This window comes from Colletotrichum godetiae (genome assembly GCF_030913485.1).
Source record: "Colletotrichum godetiae strain CBS 193.32 chromosome Unknown BDP55scaffold_21, whole genome shotgun sequence".
Classification (NCBI taxonomy): Eukaryota; Fungi; Ascomycota; class Sordariomycetes; order Glomerellales; family Glomerellaceae; genus Colletotrichum; species Colletotrichum godetiae.
Window position 1 is genome coordinate 638,827 of NW_026851269.1, and position 14,325 is coordinate 653,151.

General features: G+C 52.2%; 8 protein-coding genes across 8 annotated transcripts; 3 read left to right on the top strand and 5 right to left on the bottom strand.

Moving 5' to 3' along the window:
- Positions 1-7: 7 nt before the first annotated feature.
- On the bottom strand, positions 8-1,394 carry BDP55DRAFT_728867 (alanine racemase domain-containing protein; the record flags this gene model as incomplete). The annotated part of the gene is made up of 4 exons (XM_060579500.1): positions 8-438; positions 500-986; positions 1,050-1,166; positions 1,224-1,394. The coding sequence occupies 4 exons, from the start codon at positions 1,392-1,394 to the stop codon at positions 8-10; spliced, it is 1,206 nt and encodes a 401-aa protein (XP_060429574.1).
- Positions 1,395-2,081: 687 nt separating this feature from the next.
- BDP55DRAFT_694058 (cytochrome P450) lies at positions 2,082-3,857 on the bottom strand (the record flags this gene model as incomplete). The annotated part of the gene is made up of 6 exons (XM_060577301.1): positions 2,082-2,727; positions 2,784-3,093; position 3,148; positions 3,171-3,272; positions 3,340-3,536; positions 3,629-3,857. The coding sequence occupies 6 exons, from the start codon at positions 3,855-3,857 to the stop codon at positions 2,082-2,084; spliced, it is 1,485 nt and encodes a 494-aa protein (XP_060429575.1).
- Positions 3,858-4,122: 265 nt separating this feature from the next.
- Positions 4,123-5,856, top strand: BDP55DRAFT_632249 (uncharacterized protein; the record flags this gene model as incomplete). The annotated part of the gene is made up of 3 exons (XM_060572397.1): positions 4,123-4,180; positions 4,281-4,364; positions 4,529-5,856. The coding sequence occupies 3 exons, from the start codon at positions 4,123-4,125 to the stop codon at positions 5,854-5,856; spliced, it is 1,470 nt and encodes a 489-aa protein (XP_060429576.1).
- A 203-nt stretch (positions 5,857-6,059) lies between these two features.
- Positions 6,060-7,408, bottom strand: BDP55DRAFT_157714 (thioesterase-like superfamily-domain-containing protein). The gene is made up of 2 exons (XM_060565647.1): positions 7,185-7,408; positions 6,060-7,120 (listed from the first exon to the last, which is right to left on the bottom strand). The coding sequence occupies exons 1-2, from the start codon at positions 7,288-7,290 to the stop codon at positions 6,264-6,266; spliced, it is 963 nt and encodes a 320-aa protein (XP_060429577.1). The 5' UTR covers positions 7,291-7,408; the 3' UTR covers positions 6,060-6,263.
- A 431-nt stretch (positions 7,409-7,839) lies between these two features.
- BDP55DRAFT_664535 (uncharacterized protein) lies at positions 7,840-9,492 on the top strand. The gene is made up of 2 exons (XM_060574951.1): positions 7,840-9,370; positions 9,425-9,492. The coding sequence occupies exon 1, from the start codon at positions 8,315-8,317 to the stop codon at positions 9,185-9,187; it is 873 nt and encodes a 290-aa protein (XP_060429578.1). The 5' UTR covers positions 7,840-8,314; the 3' UTR covers positions 9,188-9,370; positions 9,425-9,492.
- Positions 9,407-10,137, top strand: BDP55DRAFT_664536 (cupin domain-containing protein). Its single transcript, XM_060574952.1, has one exon. The coding sequence runs from the start codon at positions 9,517-9,519 to the stop codon at positions 10,057-10,059; it is 543 nt and encodes a 180-aa protein (XP_060429579.1). The 5' UTR covers positions 9,407-9,516; the 3' UTR covers positions 10,060-10,137.
- BDP55DRAFT_664537 (FAD binding domain-containing protein) lies at positions 10,138-12,041 on the bottom strand. The gene has a single exon (XM_060574953.1). It carries the CDS (start codon positions 11,886-11,888, stop codon positions 10,443-10,445), a length of 1,446 nt encoding a protein of 481 aa, XP_060429580.1. The 5' UTR covers positions 11,889-12,041; the 3' UTR covers positions 10,138-10,442.
- A 294-nt stretch (positions 12,042-12,335) lies between these two features.
- BDP55DRAFT_632254 (major facilitator superfamily transporter) lies at positions 12,336-14,217 on the bottom strand (the record flags this gene model as incomplete). Its single annotated transcript, XM_060572398.1, has 4 exons — positions 12,336-12,992; positions 13,056-13,446; positions 13,515-13,867; positions 13,939-14,217. 4 exons carry the CDS (start codon positions 14,215-14,217, stop codon positions 12,336-12,338), a joined length of 1,680 nt encoding a protein of 559 aa, XP_060429581.1.
- Positions 14,218-14,325: the final 108 nt, after the last annotated feature.

Consider the following 14,325-nt stretch of genomic DNA (forward strand, 5'->3'; position numbering starts at 1 on the left):
TTCACCATCACCACCCCTTCCACGGAACCCAGGTATCTATCACGACATCATTCTCATCCACAACATAGTAAACGTAGAAGGCCGCAGCAGTTATGCAAGCATGCTGCACGTTAAGGAAAACCTTGTCGCCAACATCGAAAGTCGCCTCGACATCTCTGCGCTCCGGATCAGCAGTCTTTGAACCTGGGGTCTGGACTTCGCCCAGGATACCATGTTCCTGAGACATTCGAACAACAGCCCAGTCAGGCTTGCCGACAACCTTACCGTAACCTGGGTCCGGGCCAGCTTCCTTTGACAAGGCGATCGTCCCGGCGTTGATGAGTGCCTCGTTGCGCTCTGGATACACGCTGCAGACCTCGGAGAGAACACGGATGGCCTGGTCCTCGGCCCCGATGACGCTGGTTGCGACTTGTTGGAGGTCGTTCGTCGGGAAGTTTCCTAGAAAGGCAATGTCTTAGCCTCAATGTCTTTGTGATCATTATTGGTGAAGGTTACATACCAGCGTGCAGCTCCAAGGTGACGTTCTCGGGGATCGCTGCCTTGAGAGTGCCAACGACATGAGCAGTCGGCGTAGCACCCACAGATAAGGTAAGCTTTTGGTCACCAGTAACCAGCTTTGCGGCGCTCAGAACGCTGTTGATCTCAACCGTGAGGAGATCTTCCACTTCCTGTGGTGTGCGGCACCCGTAAGAGTGACCTGCGTGGCAGTAGAAGCCTTTGAGAGTGACCACGGGTGAGCCATTGACGCGCTGAATCAGCTTCTGAAGACGCTCGCTTCCCAGGGGGAGACCGGCGCGCTTGCTACCCACATCGAGCTTGATGTAGATGTCCCAGGGTCTGGTCGTGTTTTGCGTGTTCTTCGAGGCCAAACCCTCCAACAATATGAGTTGCTTCTCATGGTCGATCATGAGCTGGACGTTGATGGACTTTCGTAGGTCTTCTAGCAGAGGGATAGTGCTCGCTGGAGGAGGTAGCCCGTACAGCACCTGAAACAAATTGTCTCAGCTTTGCAACTTCTCGTGAAATTTGAATGGTGAATCATGACAAACCTCCTCGAGAATCCCCTCTTCTCCCAATGGCAATAATCCACGAATTTCTGATAATGTGGATGCCACTGCTCTCTTGTACTTGCCGTTCCCAAGCATCAACCGCGTGACTTCCAGACTCTATGAGTGACTTAGTCATGGCATGTGTGAAGTGGGAGAAACACATCAGGTTCCTACCTTGAGAGTCTTAACGTGAGGTCTAAGTGTGACTCCGGCCTTCTCAACATCTTGGTGCAACCTCTCAATGTTCTTCTTGATGGTTGGCAAGCTGAGTACAAAAGAAGGCGTAGGCAGGTCAGTGACTTTGGAGCCAATGAATGTGCGATGGTTCTGCAATGAGTAGTCCATGGTGACGTGGGCAATTGTGCGTGCTGCGACGTTATGCTTCTAGAAAGACTGCCAGCGACTGGAAAGACTTGCAGCGTGCTTTTCTCCAAACCTTGTCACTTTCCCGCTGACCAGTTGGAGTCGACTTCTTTTGACATGGGCAACACTCTTTAGGGAGGGCGGCCGAGAGGGGAGCAATAGGTGCGACCGAGGTAGCCGAAAGCGGCGCTGGGGCAGTTGTGGAGCTACTTCTTCCCGCTCCGGCGCCGGCAGGATTCAGCGCGGAAAACGTCGTTATTGGCAGAGTTGCCCGTTCCACGTCGTCGCTTATCGTCGGTTGCTTAATGCTGGAGAGATTGACCGGCGTTGAATCAACAACACCCTATAAGGCGTACTTTACGTTGGTTACTGAGTAGCTTCTCGAGTTGATTACAGGTTGCAACTCGCCAGGGATACTGATCATCTGGATTGTTATTGGTCTTTCGCCGATATCGTTCTTACTCCAACACTCGGCTGGGTCCCCGGTTGTGAACTTTTGGCATCATCTTCGACTTGCACGCAAGAATTGATCTAGGCGGGAATCGGTTCCCACCTACTTGGCCGCGACAACTACCATAGCTACCTCAACAAGACAACGTACAGAGCAATGACGACTTTCAACGCAGGTTACTCCTTCCGCCGCCTCAGCTGAACAACGAACCGTTCGTTTTACGCAATACCGCCGACAACCACGAACGTACCCTCCTCCTTTATGTGAAAGTCAAACTGCCGAACAATTTCTGGAAGCAACTTATACACTTTCATGACTGCAACGTCCTTGCCCAGGTAAACCCGTGGACCAACGCCAAACACAAAAGCAGAAGCATCCATCTCGTTGATGTGCTCCTTCAAATTCCCCTCATCCTCAAGCCACCGCTCGGGTCGGTACGCCTCTGGGTCCAGGGCATATAGATGAGGATCTCGCTGGACGACGTACGCACTGCTCGTGATCTCTGCTCCAGCCGGAACCCAGGTGCCGTCAACGACCTTGCCGTCCGGCGACGGCGCTACTCGGCCGAAAAGGTTCGTCGCGGGCGGGTGGAGTCTCAGAGATTCTTTGATACATGCAATGAAGTATGGCAAGTGCGCCCTCGTCTCCTCGAATTGGATCGGCGTACTCAAAAGCCTTGCATCGGAAGCAGCTTTCAATTCGACTCGTGCACGTGCGAACACTGGCGGATGCGTCAGAATAAAGCGAAGGGTGCTACCAAGCGCCGTGCCAGTTGTGTCTGCGCCGGCTTGGATTAGCAACGTGACGTGCGCCCGCCTCTGCATCGCCGTCAATGGTTGTCCGTCTATCCGTGCCTCCAGGCACCTGTAGCCAGATCAATATTGTGCAATGAGGAAACGCAGGAGTTTGATATGACCAACAGTTGCAAAAAGTCTGGTCTTTCCTGGGAAAAGTCTTCTTGCGACATGCGCTGCCCCCGGCCTGAGACCTCTCTGTCTGCTTGCCTCATCAAGTAGCCCATGCCGTTGTCGTCGCTTGTCCCTGGTAGGAAGTATTTACTCAACGAGCCTTTGAGAATCACATCCCGAAAGAAGCGAAAACGACCGGCGAAACCGAAAAAGACTAATCCCTCTCGCCAGCTCTTGAGCATGTTGCGCTCATCACGACTGTTGTCGACGAAGCCCCAAGGGTTGGTAAAACAGACTAGCGTCATGATATCGGCTGCGAATTCTCCGAGTACAAGTCAGCTTTGACTGAGGACATGCGCCCAGATTGATTACTTACGCTACTTTGTCAGACAGAATGACGGGCTGATTCTTGTCGGCAAACTCGGTCATTCTTTGCACGAAAAGTCGAATGTGGTTGTCGATTCGTGGTTCCCAATTGTTCTTCAACCCCCCAACGGGCCACTGAAGATTCAGTGTTAGTTAGTGAAGAATCACGCCGAGAATGCAGTTAGTCATTAGCGAAACGTACCGACGGACCACCTAGGGCTTTTCTCAAACACTTATGCACACTCCCATCAATAGTTGAGAACAGGTGCGGTGGGCCAAGTGCGCCGGAACCGTAGAGAGGTGCCTTGTTATTGCACTTTGAATCCCAGTAAATGTCTTTGATAGCCTTGGACTGGGGAAACAACAGAAGAGACGGTGCTATACGGATAGGCTTCTCATCTTCGTCGAGGGGTCAGCATCACTGACTTCTCAAAAACCCGGTACACGAGCTAATGATAGTCTTTGGTAAAGAAGCACAGACAACAACTCACATCCATATCGCTTGGCCAGGTACAGCATCCAATGTGGTTCGAGCCCAACGACGGAAATGACAGCGGAGCAAAGAGAGAATGAAGTGGCGTACCACGGGCCATGATACCTGGATAACGGGCGTAAGTCCAAGTTATAAAAGATGCGTAAAACTAGCGACGAAATTGTCGCGATGGACAAAACAGCCCCGGCCGAGGCCAACGAAAGCTCTGGCGCATCAAGTAGCACCATAATCAAACGGTGTTGTTGAGAATGATCAGTGAGATGCTGTGGTTGCTAGTTCCCGGAGCCTATCAGGTATATATATATACTAGTAGTCCAACCCACCCAGAGTTTGTAGATCTCTTCTATTTTCTTAGGCCTTGGTCTTGAGATGCCTGAGAGGAAGATCATATAACTTTGTATCCTAACCACCTCATGCGTCTCAATTATCTGGCCTGACGTGCAGCGATTGCCTAATCCTACTCTGAGTGCTGCTTAATACTCATTGTACAACATGCCCCTCATCTATGGGCTATCGGCAACGCTCGATCAGCCCTTGGGTGCTGCGTTGAGTAGGACGGATAAGCATAGTGCTGATTATGAACGATGCTGCATGGATGATGCAGCCCTGCAGCGGTTATTGACTGTAATCAAAGTCTATTGAGCCTGCAGACGTGCCGAGCCGAGCAAAGGACCCATCGTTCAACCACGATTTGCCGGGTGCCGTGTCTAGACGCGAGAAAAATCAAGCTGCATGTGCGTTGGCAGCTTGGCTTGTGGTGTGTTCATGTGCGCTGTGAAACATACATGTTGACCGAGATGCAGAGCGGACGCCATGCCTCATACTTCAACGCCCCTTGATTTCACACATAAGCGTGTTCCAGTAGGAAACTGAACTTGTTGATCAAATCATGCTTTAGGTATTCCGCGGACAACCATACACAGATTGATTAGTCACGCCGTTTCCGACGCCGGAGATCCACCCCGAATCGTCTTATCTCGCTCTGGAGTTGCCGACCCCGCAGCCGATCTTATGCGGGATCTTGCAGTCCCGTGTTCATGTCAACTTCAACATTTGCCAGATGTTCACTTTCACAAGTCCATGCAATTTCATCTTTACAAGCTAAACAAAATCACCGCCAGCATGTACACCGTCAATGTGGGAGACGGGCTGGACAGCCTAGACACACCTTCCATGATCGTGGATCTCGACCTCATGGAAGCGAACATCAAGAAGCTCTTTGACAGCCTACTTCCCACTGGCGTCAACATCCGCCCTCACCTCAAGACAACAAAAAGCGCAGTGCTTGCTGGCAAGCTTGCCGCCGTCGGTGCCAAGGGCTGCTGCGTAGCCAAAGTGTCAGAAGCAGAAGCCATCACAGCGGCGGGCTTCGACGACATCCTCATAACCTGCGAAATCATCGGCGCCCAGAAAGTGAAGCGTCTTGTCGAGCTATTCAAGAAGAATAAAAAGATCAGAATCGTCATCGACAGCGAATTCGGCGCAACGGCAATCAACGACGCGTTAGATGGGGCTGGTGTGGACGAGCCAATTACCACGCTGATTGACTTGGATGTTGGCTTGCATCGGACCGGCGTGGCTGCAGGCGAGCCCGCCTTAGCTCTAGCAAGACATATCGGAAATTTAAAGCATCTGAACCTTATTGGCGTGCAAGGATATGAGGGCCACCTACAGCACCTTCACGACCGAGAAGATCGAAAGAAGCAATGCCTCGAGTCCATGAAGACGCTCACCGAGACAGCAGAGGCTCTCCGCAAGGCAGGTTTCGGCATCGATGTCGTCACAACCGGCGGCACGGGTACTGCTGAGTTCTGCGTTACAGTTCCAGGAGTCACGGAGTTGCAACCTGGATCCTTCATCTTCATGGATACGGACTACCGCAATGCGGTTGGTTCGATCTACTCCAACAGCCTCACGATATTGGCGACCGTTGTCAGCAAGCAAGGCGAGCGACAGGTGACGATTGATACGGGGCTCAAGTCTCTGACGACTGATAGTGGACTGGCTGAATGCAAGGATCGGCGCTATGCGCACATCAATTTGGGAGACGAGCATGGCTCCCTTAGCTGGGAGGAGGGAACTCCGGTTTTGGCTGTGGGTGATAGGATTGAAATGGTTCCGAGTCACATTGATCCGACGATTAACCTGCACGACTGGTACTATGCCCATCGAAATGGTGTCATCAAGGAAATCTGGTCGGTCGACTCCAGGGGAAAGGTTCAATAGTGAGAGTTGAATTCGCATTAGGAAAGAATTCATCCAGCAGCACCTCGGAACATTGAAATTCGAAAGATACAACAATCGGACGGGTTTCTCGCAGAATAATATGCATACAATGCAACATACCAAAGTCAGATCAAATGTCATAAGTAACACGAAGCGATTTGTCCGTCTTCCGGATTCCAGGGGTCTTCTCTTTTCTAGTCGAGCCGGGAACAACTCTGTGGAAGCGATCCTTTCGAGTGCCTTCCAGTTGCTCCTGACTGCTAAGGTAAATTAAGATAATTGGTTGATGAATTCTCGATCCACTTGCCACTGAAAGTGCAGGACCTAGACGCCCTGGGGTCTTAGAAATGTTTGGCATTTGATAGCCAAGAAGTAAATCGAGTGGATGTATTCGTCTAGAGCGTGCTCTATATCTTTGCTTTCGAGTGACTCCTCTCTTTCAAATTTCTTTCGGCAGGCAAGACCATGTTTACATGTGTACTAAGGGCAACGATATCCCCACCCTGATCTAAAACAATGACCTCAAGATCTAGTCTGCCGTTTCGGATAACTTTTGCCATTGTCCGAAGGAAGAGCCATTCCGCTCCATCCTCAGGCAAGGCCTTCTTCACGTCCAAGTTCAGAGCAAGCGTCGGATACCAAAACATTTCATTGGATCGAAAAGGTGTCTGCTCTTCATCACGCTTCGGTCTCCAGGCCTCTATAACCGTCGGATATGCGTCCACGACATAGCCGAGTGAAGCATTCGTGAATCTCTGACCTTCCTTGAGGCGTAGCCAGAGATCTACGATGCCACGCCGAGTGTTTTCGCGCGGGACGTAGTACTCCAGGTTGTTATGAGCGCGGGCGTAGGATGTCGCGCGAGCGTTCAGCTTGAGCTTCCGCACCCAGTGAGGGTCCCTATCCTGACGAAGGAGGGCAAAATCTACAGACTTGGCCGGCGGAGTCATCGCCCAGCTACTCTCTAGCGTGAGGCCCTTTTCGAGAGTCAAGCGGATGTTGATCAAGTAGGCGACAACCTCTTTTCGGGAAGATGCCGTGAACCAGGGAGCTGAGGATTGGAGGTCATGCTGATAGAGCGAGACGTGCAGGGTTGAAAGGTTGCGGCCGAGTTTAACTTCATCGACGATGAGAATTGCAGGTCCGATTTCAGTGCGGTTGACGTACTCGAAATGTGCTGAGATTGAGTCAGGTTGGCCCCGCGCTGTAAGGTGCAGTGATGCCGCGCGAAGAATCACTGATGCAACGTAGCCACCATTTGGAACTGCGCGTCGTCAATAATGAGCCCAATGGAGTAGAAGATGAATATGCCACGAGGGATCATTTACCTGAGCCAGTGCACCAACTAGGCACCAAGTTGGCTCCGTACACGTTGGGACCATGTTTTGTTATTGTCGTGGCATTCGAAAACGATACAAGCTCCTCAGACGTCATGTTATCGACAGGATGGAACTGTCTCTAAAGGTCAAAGTTTCGCCTCCTTCGCCAAGAGATTCAATTGCAGGGATGCTGATTCGCCTCTACGAAACAACTGGCCAGTGATTCGATAAGCCTGTTCAGTAGACGAAGCAGATGTCTGAGTTCAGGATCAGTAATACATCAACAGAACATGGAGGAAGCTGAGCATTTCTCGCGTTGCTGGAATCCGGGGAAGCTCCTGGGGTATCGGCGATGTGGGCCTGTTTCTCGAACGCTTGTTGGCTCTCACCATCCTCAAGACGAGAGGGCGGGCGGAATTCATGCCGATTCCCGGACTTGAGTGAGCCTCGGCATTGCACAAGTCACCTGACTCAAGACACCTTGTTCTGCTCACTTTTGGTCAAGCCACAAGGAGCTTTGGCGTCTGCCCACTTGTTACCAGCAGAGCTTTTTGCCTCGGTAAGTGGACCTAAATGAGCCGTCAGCTCACGCCGCCAAGCTCCCTTTTAAGAACCTAGCGTTGGTGAGATGAGTCTCACTCTCACTCTCACTCTCAGTGGCTCAAGCTTATGGCTGAAAGCCCCCTAAAAAGCCCTCTAGGGCGCCATGACTGGTGTGAGATTTGAGGCGCCACATCACACGCAATCCGATCCTCCCAGGCACGCCAAGTTAGAGTGACGGATCCTCCGTAGACTATGCCCAACGTCGGCCGTCGTACGGTATCGAGGCTACTGCTCCGATGCGAGTCCCAACAGTTAGGTTCCTGGGTCCACGGCGCCTCCCAACAACGGCGTGGCCGCGGGACGCCTACCGAGTCTTCCGGCCTTCGATAAGATTTTATCGCCGAGATGAGATCAGTCATCAAAAAAAGGATCCGACTTTCAAAATATGAAGGCTGACGCTCCCTCTTTGCGAAGACTAAGCTGATTCCCAAATATTCTGCTTAGTTTTTTCTTGCCTAAGCCTGCAGCTTTTCTTTCTCTGTCTCACTGTCAGTGTAGTCTCATCGCCCGCGGTGCATAACCACGAAGCTATCGAAATGGTACCTAAATCAGACCCGTTCCCGGGCTTCACAGCCATAACCGACCAGATTTTCTTCCGAGAAGGCGAACAGGCAACAGAGGGCACTCAACCACCAGCAAACCACCCGAGAGTCGTCATCATCTACAGTTGGGGCGACGCCATACCCAAACACGTCTCTAAATACGCCAACGGATTCCGCACACTCTTCCCGCACGCAAAACAAATCGCCGTGCTCTCGCCCATCGTCAAAGCGATGAGGGAGGACCTCCAGACCCGCTCCAACAACATGAAGCCCGTCCTAGAAGCCGCATATCCCTCAGCAACGTCCGGAACACCAGACCCCAACGAAGACGCCGTCCTCATGCACGTCATGTCCAACACGGGCGGCATCAACTACGCCGGAACGCTGCACGCCTACCAAGAAAGGTTCGGCCGCCCCATGCCGCATCGCCTGTCTAGCTACGACTCTACGCCCGGCAGCGTAATCATGACCTGGAACAACCTCAAGCGCTGGTCTCTGGCCATGACCCTCGGCACCGCAGGCTGGTTCCCCTGGCCGTTTGTCGTGACGCAGTGCATTATGGGTGTCTTCCTCCTTCTGAACCACAGCTTCGAGCATCTCACCGGCCGTGAGAGCGCACCGGTCTTTAGTGTCGCGGCGATCGGCGACACGAAGTATGTTTCCAAGGAGTCACGCAAGTTGTATCTGTACAGCAAGGAAGATCGGCTCATTGGCTGGGAGGATATTGAGGAGAACATTGCCGAGTCCAAGGGCAAGGGCTACGCCTATGACGCAGTACGATTCGAAGGAAGCGATCATGTTGGGCACATGCGCATGCATCCTGATCAGTATTGGGGCGCTATTGCATCGGCATGGAAAGAAACGTGAGATTGTCCAAAGACCGGAAGGGCTGACCAGGACGTGTAGAGGCTTCGCGGTGTTAAGTAGCTCTGCCTAAGTGTAGAAAGGATAGACTTGTGATGATAATGAAAATAGTTAAAGTAGATGCACGCGATATGACGTCAGCATTTCTTCATACGTTGCTAAGATCAGCCCTGAGCTATCTAATAAGTATCTATCTTCATTGTCGACTTTTGGCACTTCTCCCACTTACATTTGCTCCATGTCGTCTTGCAAGATCGCAAGCCTACAACCCATGCCGTACGAGATCACCGACGAACGACCTCGAAGGGAAGACCTAATCTGAGCACGAAACCATGGGATCAAAAGCCGGCCTGGCGCCCCTGGCATCGCTACGAATTTCCAAACACTTTATCCAGTCACATGGGCTATTCCCCAACACAAGCATCCAGAATAAGCCTCTGGTGATCTACCACTCCGCTTTCTCGTCAGCAAGCGCATCTTCCATCGAGTCCCACCTTATCTTTGTCGGCGTCGTCGAGCCGCAGTGGCGGTATACCATGTACAGCACGAGTCACTTTCACAGTACGACACATGAAGTCTTGTGCATCAGTAACGGACGCGCAAAGCTTTGTTTCGGAGGCGAAGATAACGAAGGCCGGGTCGAGCCTCTAGTTGAGAAGGGCGATGTGATCGTTGTGCCGGCCGGGGTTGCTCACCGTCTGCTGGATGACTTTGAGAGCGGGTTCGAGATGGTTGGGAGCTATCCAAAAGGCCACCACTGGGATATGTGTTACGGTAAGAAGGGGGAAGAGGGAAAAGTCGATGCTATCGCCAAGATACCGTGGTTTAGCAGAGATCCAGTGTATGGAAATCGCGGACCGGCACTAGAGGTCTGAATCCTGATATCTTGTGGTCAGGCTCGCGAACATCAATAATTTTGTTCACACTTAATCTTGGCAAGTCTTAGCAAGTGATGCGCAGTACTGGGGCTGAATGCTAAACTTGCTACCGACAACGAAATCCCAAAAGTGGTATGACAGGTATCACAAAAACCACGTAACTCGAACACAGAGAAGCCCTTGAACTCCGCCAAGTATCCAGGAAGCAGAAACATTTGACGCCAAGAAAAGTGCACATAAGCACGCCGACATTCCGCAACATCATGGCAACATGCTCTCATAACACATTACAAGCATCCCAGAAATGGCACCGAACAATGATCATCGCCCATAGATATCAAACAACCATCCCATTATCGGCCGTATAAATCGCTCTGCTTTCACTTCCGTACTGCGGACCAAACACCAACAAGGCCAGCGACCGGCCACGTGATCGCAAGCCTATCTTTCAGTGACTTTCTCCTCCGTTCCTTGCTCACATCAACCGTAATCTTGTCATAAACCGTCGGTAAACTCGTTGCGCTGTACCGGTCTCGCAGCTTTGTGTACCAATCCTTGTCGTACATCTCCCAGAATTGTGACTCGGTGTAGTACGCGTGGGAGTACAGCACCTTGCGTCCGCCCAGCTCCATGACCTTCGCCTCGAGATCCCGGTTTTGACGGACGAACCTGTCAATCTTTCTTGACGACGCTCCCCAAACGCCCACATTAAGCATCGGCTGCGGCGTCTCCCCGCCAGGCTCCATCGTGTATGGGTGGAAGCCGATGGTCTCAGTGGCACGGAGGGGACACAACCAGAGGGGCCATATTTCGAGGTTATCTGCCACATAGTCGATGAATTCTTGGACTGTGGTGTATGGCAGCGAGAGGTCATGGATCGTGTATTTGAATGTTATTCGGCTGTTGCCACTCAGGCCGGCCTTGTATAATGTCCTCGTGTCCATAAGACGGTTTAGAGCCCGGCGAGTGAGTCTGTTGAACGGGACAAAGCCGAAATATTTGAAGGCCAACTCGCCCATCCAGAAAGCACCTCGATCATATCGAAAAAGGTAGTCCTGCAGCGGCACATAATCTGGCGTTGGTGTGCCATTTGCGATTCGTTTTCGTGCATGCAGATAGAACCAAGGATCCTTGGACCTGCTGAACGTCTGGGGCTGGCACTTGTCGGGCAGATCATCCGTCATATGACCCGTAACAACAGCAGCGCTCGTCCTCGAAAAGACCAGTCCTTCAACGTAGTCATTGTGCGCCAGGTTCGTCTCCCGTTGAATTGCAGCAACGGCCTCCGGAATCGTCGAGTACGAGTGATAGCTGAGCTTGACAAATTGCTTGGCCTTGAGCAACCTGAGCTCCAGTTTTGTGACGATACCTAGGGTCCCCAGGGCCCCTGCCGCACCCTTGAAGAGATCTGGATTCTCCGTCTTGGAGGCATTGACAATCTCCCCACTCGCGAGGATCATTTCTACAGACTGCACCGTCTGGTCAAAGTACCCGTAGCGGAACGAGCTGCTCTCTCCGGCTGACCCGGCGAAGCCGCCGCCGACCGTGATGCCTGGGAACTCCATCACTACGGGCGGGACAAACCCGCACCTGTAGGTAGCCGCGAAGAGCTGGTCCATGGGGACATTAGGCTCGACGACGGCGACGGATGCCGCGGTGTCGATATGAAGGACATGATGCAGCTCGCTGATGTCGACGACGCGCTGGCGGTGGGCGGGCCGGGTGCTGCTTGTGGAACCGTGGAAGATGCGGAAAGGTTCCCGGCGGGAGTGGAAGTCCTTAACCACCTCGACGATGCGCTTAACCGCCGCGTTGTGGTCGTCCATTTCCCGGATCTGACAGCAGAAAAAAGCTGCAGAACGGAAACTTTGCTGAAAAAAAACCTCGAAGCTGCGATCCGACGACAAGCTTGGAGATCTGGGGTTCCGGCGAACGGGAAGTCAATTGTCAAGATGTCATTGAGAACGGACGGATACAACGCTATGTGGCTAAGCCAAGTTGTAACGGGGATTGTCAGAGGTTGGCTTGACCCACTCCGAAGAGCTGGATACGCCATCATTGGACCTTTGCTGTGCTGCATGTACGATGACTAAGACAGGGGGTTCTCTAATATTGACGCTAGGGTCCGTGATTGACTGACAACCCTAACCCTGCATGATGTGGTAGATTAGACCGAAATTTACCGCCTCCTTTTGCGGGTTATCACTGAAGTCTGTCGTCTTTGAGGCTATGTATCGGCAATGCTAGGTAGATATCTTCTCAGCGAAAAGTGATTACTGAGCCTCGGTATCCTTTTTCTCGTCGCCCTCACTTGGAATCTTCTTCAGTCCGACACCAGCAACGCCAACGATACTCGCCGCAGACATAGCAGCGGCCACTATGTATGTCCTTGTGATGGCATGATTGTATACCTGCAGCAGTATACCATACTGTTCTGGAGACACCAAGTCCTTAAGCTGCGTGGCACCCGAGTTTCTGATTGCTTGGGGATCGACGCCTGGGATATCGGTGGTTATTCCCGACGTCAGCGTGCCCGTAAACACGGCCTGGGCAACTGTGATGGCAGTAGTAGGACCGAAGCATTGAAAGAAAAGCACAACTGCCACCCCGATCGCAACATCAGCCTCTTCCAGACTGCTTTGGACGGCGACCGCGGCTTGCTGCGTTGAAGCGCCAATGCCAAGCCCGGCGATGACTTGGAAGGGAATCCAGAGATTCGCTCCCGAGGATACTTTGAGTGTCGAAAGAAGGCCAGAGCCAACGGAGACAAGAATAGTGCCAGCAAGCATGAAGGGCTGGTAGTAGCCCATCTTCGTGACACCCCAGCCGCTGAGGAAAATGGTGAGAATAAAGGCTAAGCAAAGGGCCAGGTATCGAACACCAGACTCCTCGGGCGTGGCACCCTGGATGGCCTGGAACCAGAGAGGCACCTATAACCAACGTTAGCTGTGAGCTTTTGGCTGAAAGAAATGTAAAGAATCCGGTTGTCATACGTAGTAAACGAGGGTGAAAAAGGCACTGTCCAGGCAAAAGCCGAAAAAGGCCCCGAAAATGACCACGCGCATCGTAGCCAGGCGCGGCGGCACCAATGCCTTTTCACCCATCCACCACTGTTCGGCCACAAAGCCGATGACGAGGACGCCAGCAACGACAAAACAAGCAATGGTCCGTCGGTCGCTCCACGTGAACAGCGCGCCTCCGAATTGGAGAGCAAGGAGGAATGAGGTGATCCCTGGCAGTAAGAGGAGCATGCCAAGATAATCCAAGCCCCGGATTTTCTGCAGCCAAGGCCGCCGCTGCTCTTCGGTAGGTGGGGACGACTTGACCAGAAACAACGTCGCGAGAGCGGGTGGTGCCGCGATCGGGAGGTTGATGTAAAAACACCTGATGGCGATTCGATATCAGTAGGCGATGCATTGGCGAGCAGATCAAGGTCATGGGATGCTACTCACCACCTCCACGTAAGGTAGCTGTTCGTGATAATGCCGCCGACTACCGGCCCAAGAACAGCGGCAGTACCATAGACCATGCCGATGGCACCTACATACATCGGCAGGTGTTTCGCAGGCAGGGCTGCGGAGATGAGGACTAGACAGCCGCTCTGAAGGCCGGACGCACCGACGCCAGCGATTGCGCGTCCGACGATGAAGACTGCTGAGCTCGGGCTCACTGCGCAAATGAGGGACCCAATCTCGAAGATGGCGAGAGAGATCACATAAATGATCTTGACGTTGAATTGATTGTACAAACGCCCAAAAATGAGTTGAAATGCGCAAAGGGTCATTTGGTAAGCTGAGCCATACCACTAGAGACTTATTAGATAGAGTTCGCTGGTATGGGATCTGTCCGGGAATTCGGGAATAGTATGCGACTTACACCAACATCTGTAAGAGATCCAAATTCGTCCGTGATACGCGGAATGGCTGTAGCAATGACGCCTTCATCGAGAAAAGTACACAATACACCGAGTGCAATTGCTAACCAGACGACGAATATCTTCCATCCTGGAAGATTCTCACTGGGCTTGGTTTGTGTCTCTGCACTATTGGATTCATCAGACTGGGTGCTATCGAGCACATTGCCCTTCTCCTGTTGAGAATCCAGGTCCATACTGGCACCGCCTTTCTCAGGAACATTTGATTTTTCAGAAGCCATTTGAAAAAATGGGAAGAATTCTGCAGTTCAGGAGACCGTAGAGAATCTCAGAATGTGTAGATGCGATGAATCATCTGGATAACCACTCCTTCGCATTCACTTTTCCAC

What these genes read in the sequence shown, in the direction of transcription:
- BDP55DRAFT_157714 (XM_060565647.1), bottom strand. Translation starts at nt 7,290, where the DNA reads ATGACGTCTGAGGAGCTTGTATCGTTTTCGAATGCCACGACAATAACA. An exon ending in TAGTTGGTGCACTGGCTCAG is followed by an intron (nt 7,121 to 7,184) that starts GTAAATGATCCC and finishes GACGACGCGCAG; the next exon opens with TTCCAAATGGTGGCTACGTT.
- BDP55DRAFT_664535 (XM_060574951.1), top strand. Translation starts at nt 8,315, where the DNA reads ATGGTACCTAAATCAGACCCGTTCCCGGGCTTCACAGCCATAACCGAC.
- BDP55DRAFT_664536 (XM_060574952.1), top strand. Translation starts at nt 9,517, where the DNA reads ATGGGATCAAAAGCCGGCCTGGCGCCCCTGGCATCGCTACGAATTTCC.
- BDP55DRAFT_664537 (XM_060574953.1), bottom strand. Translation starts at nt 11,888, where the DNA reads ATGGACGACCACAACGCGGCGGTTAAGCGCATCGTCGAGGTGGTTAAG.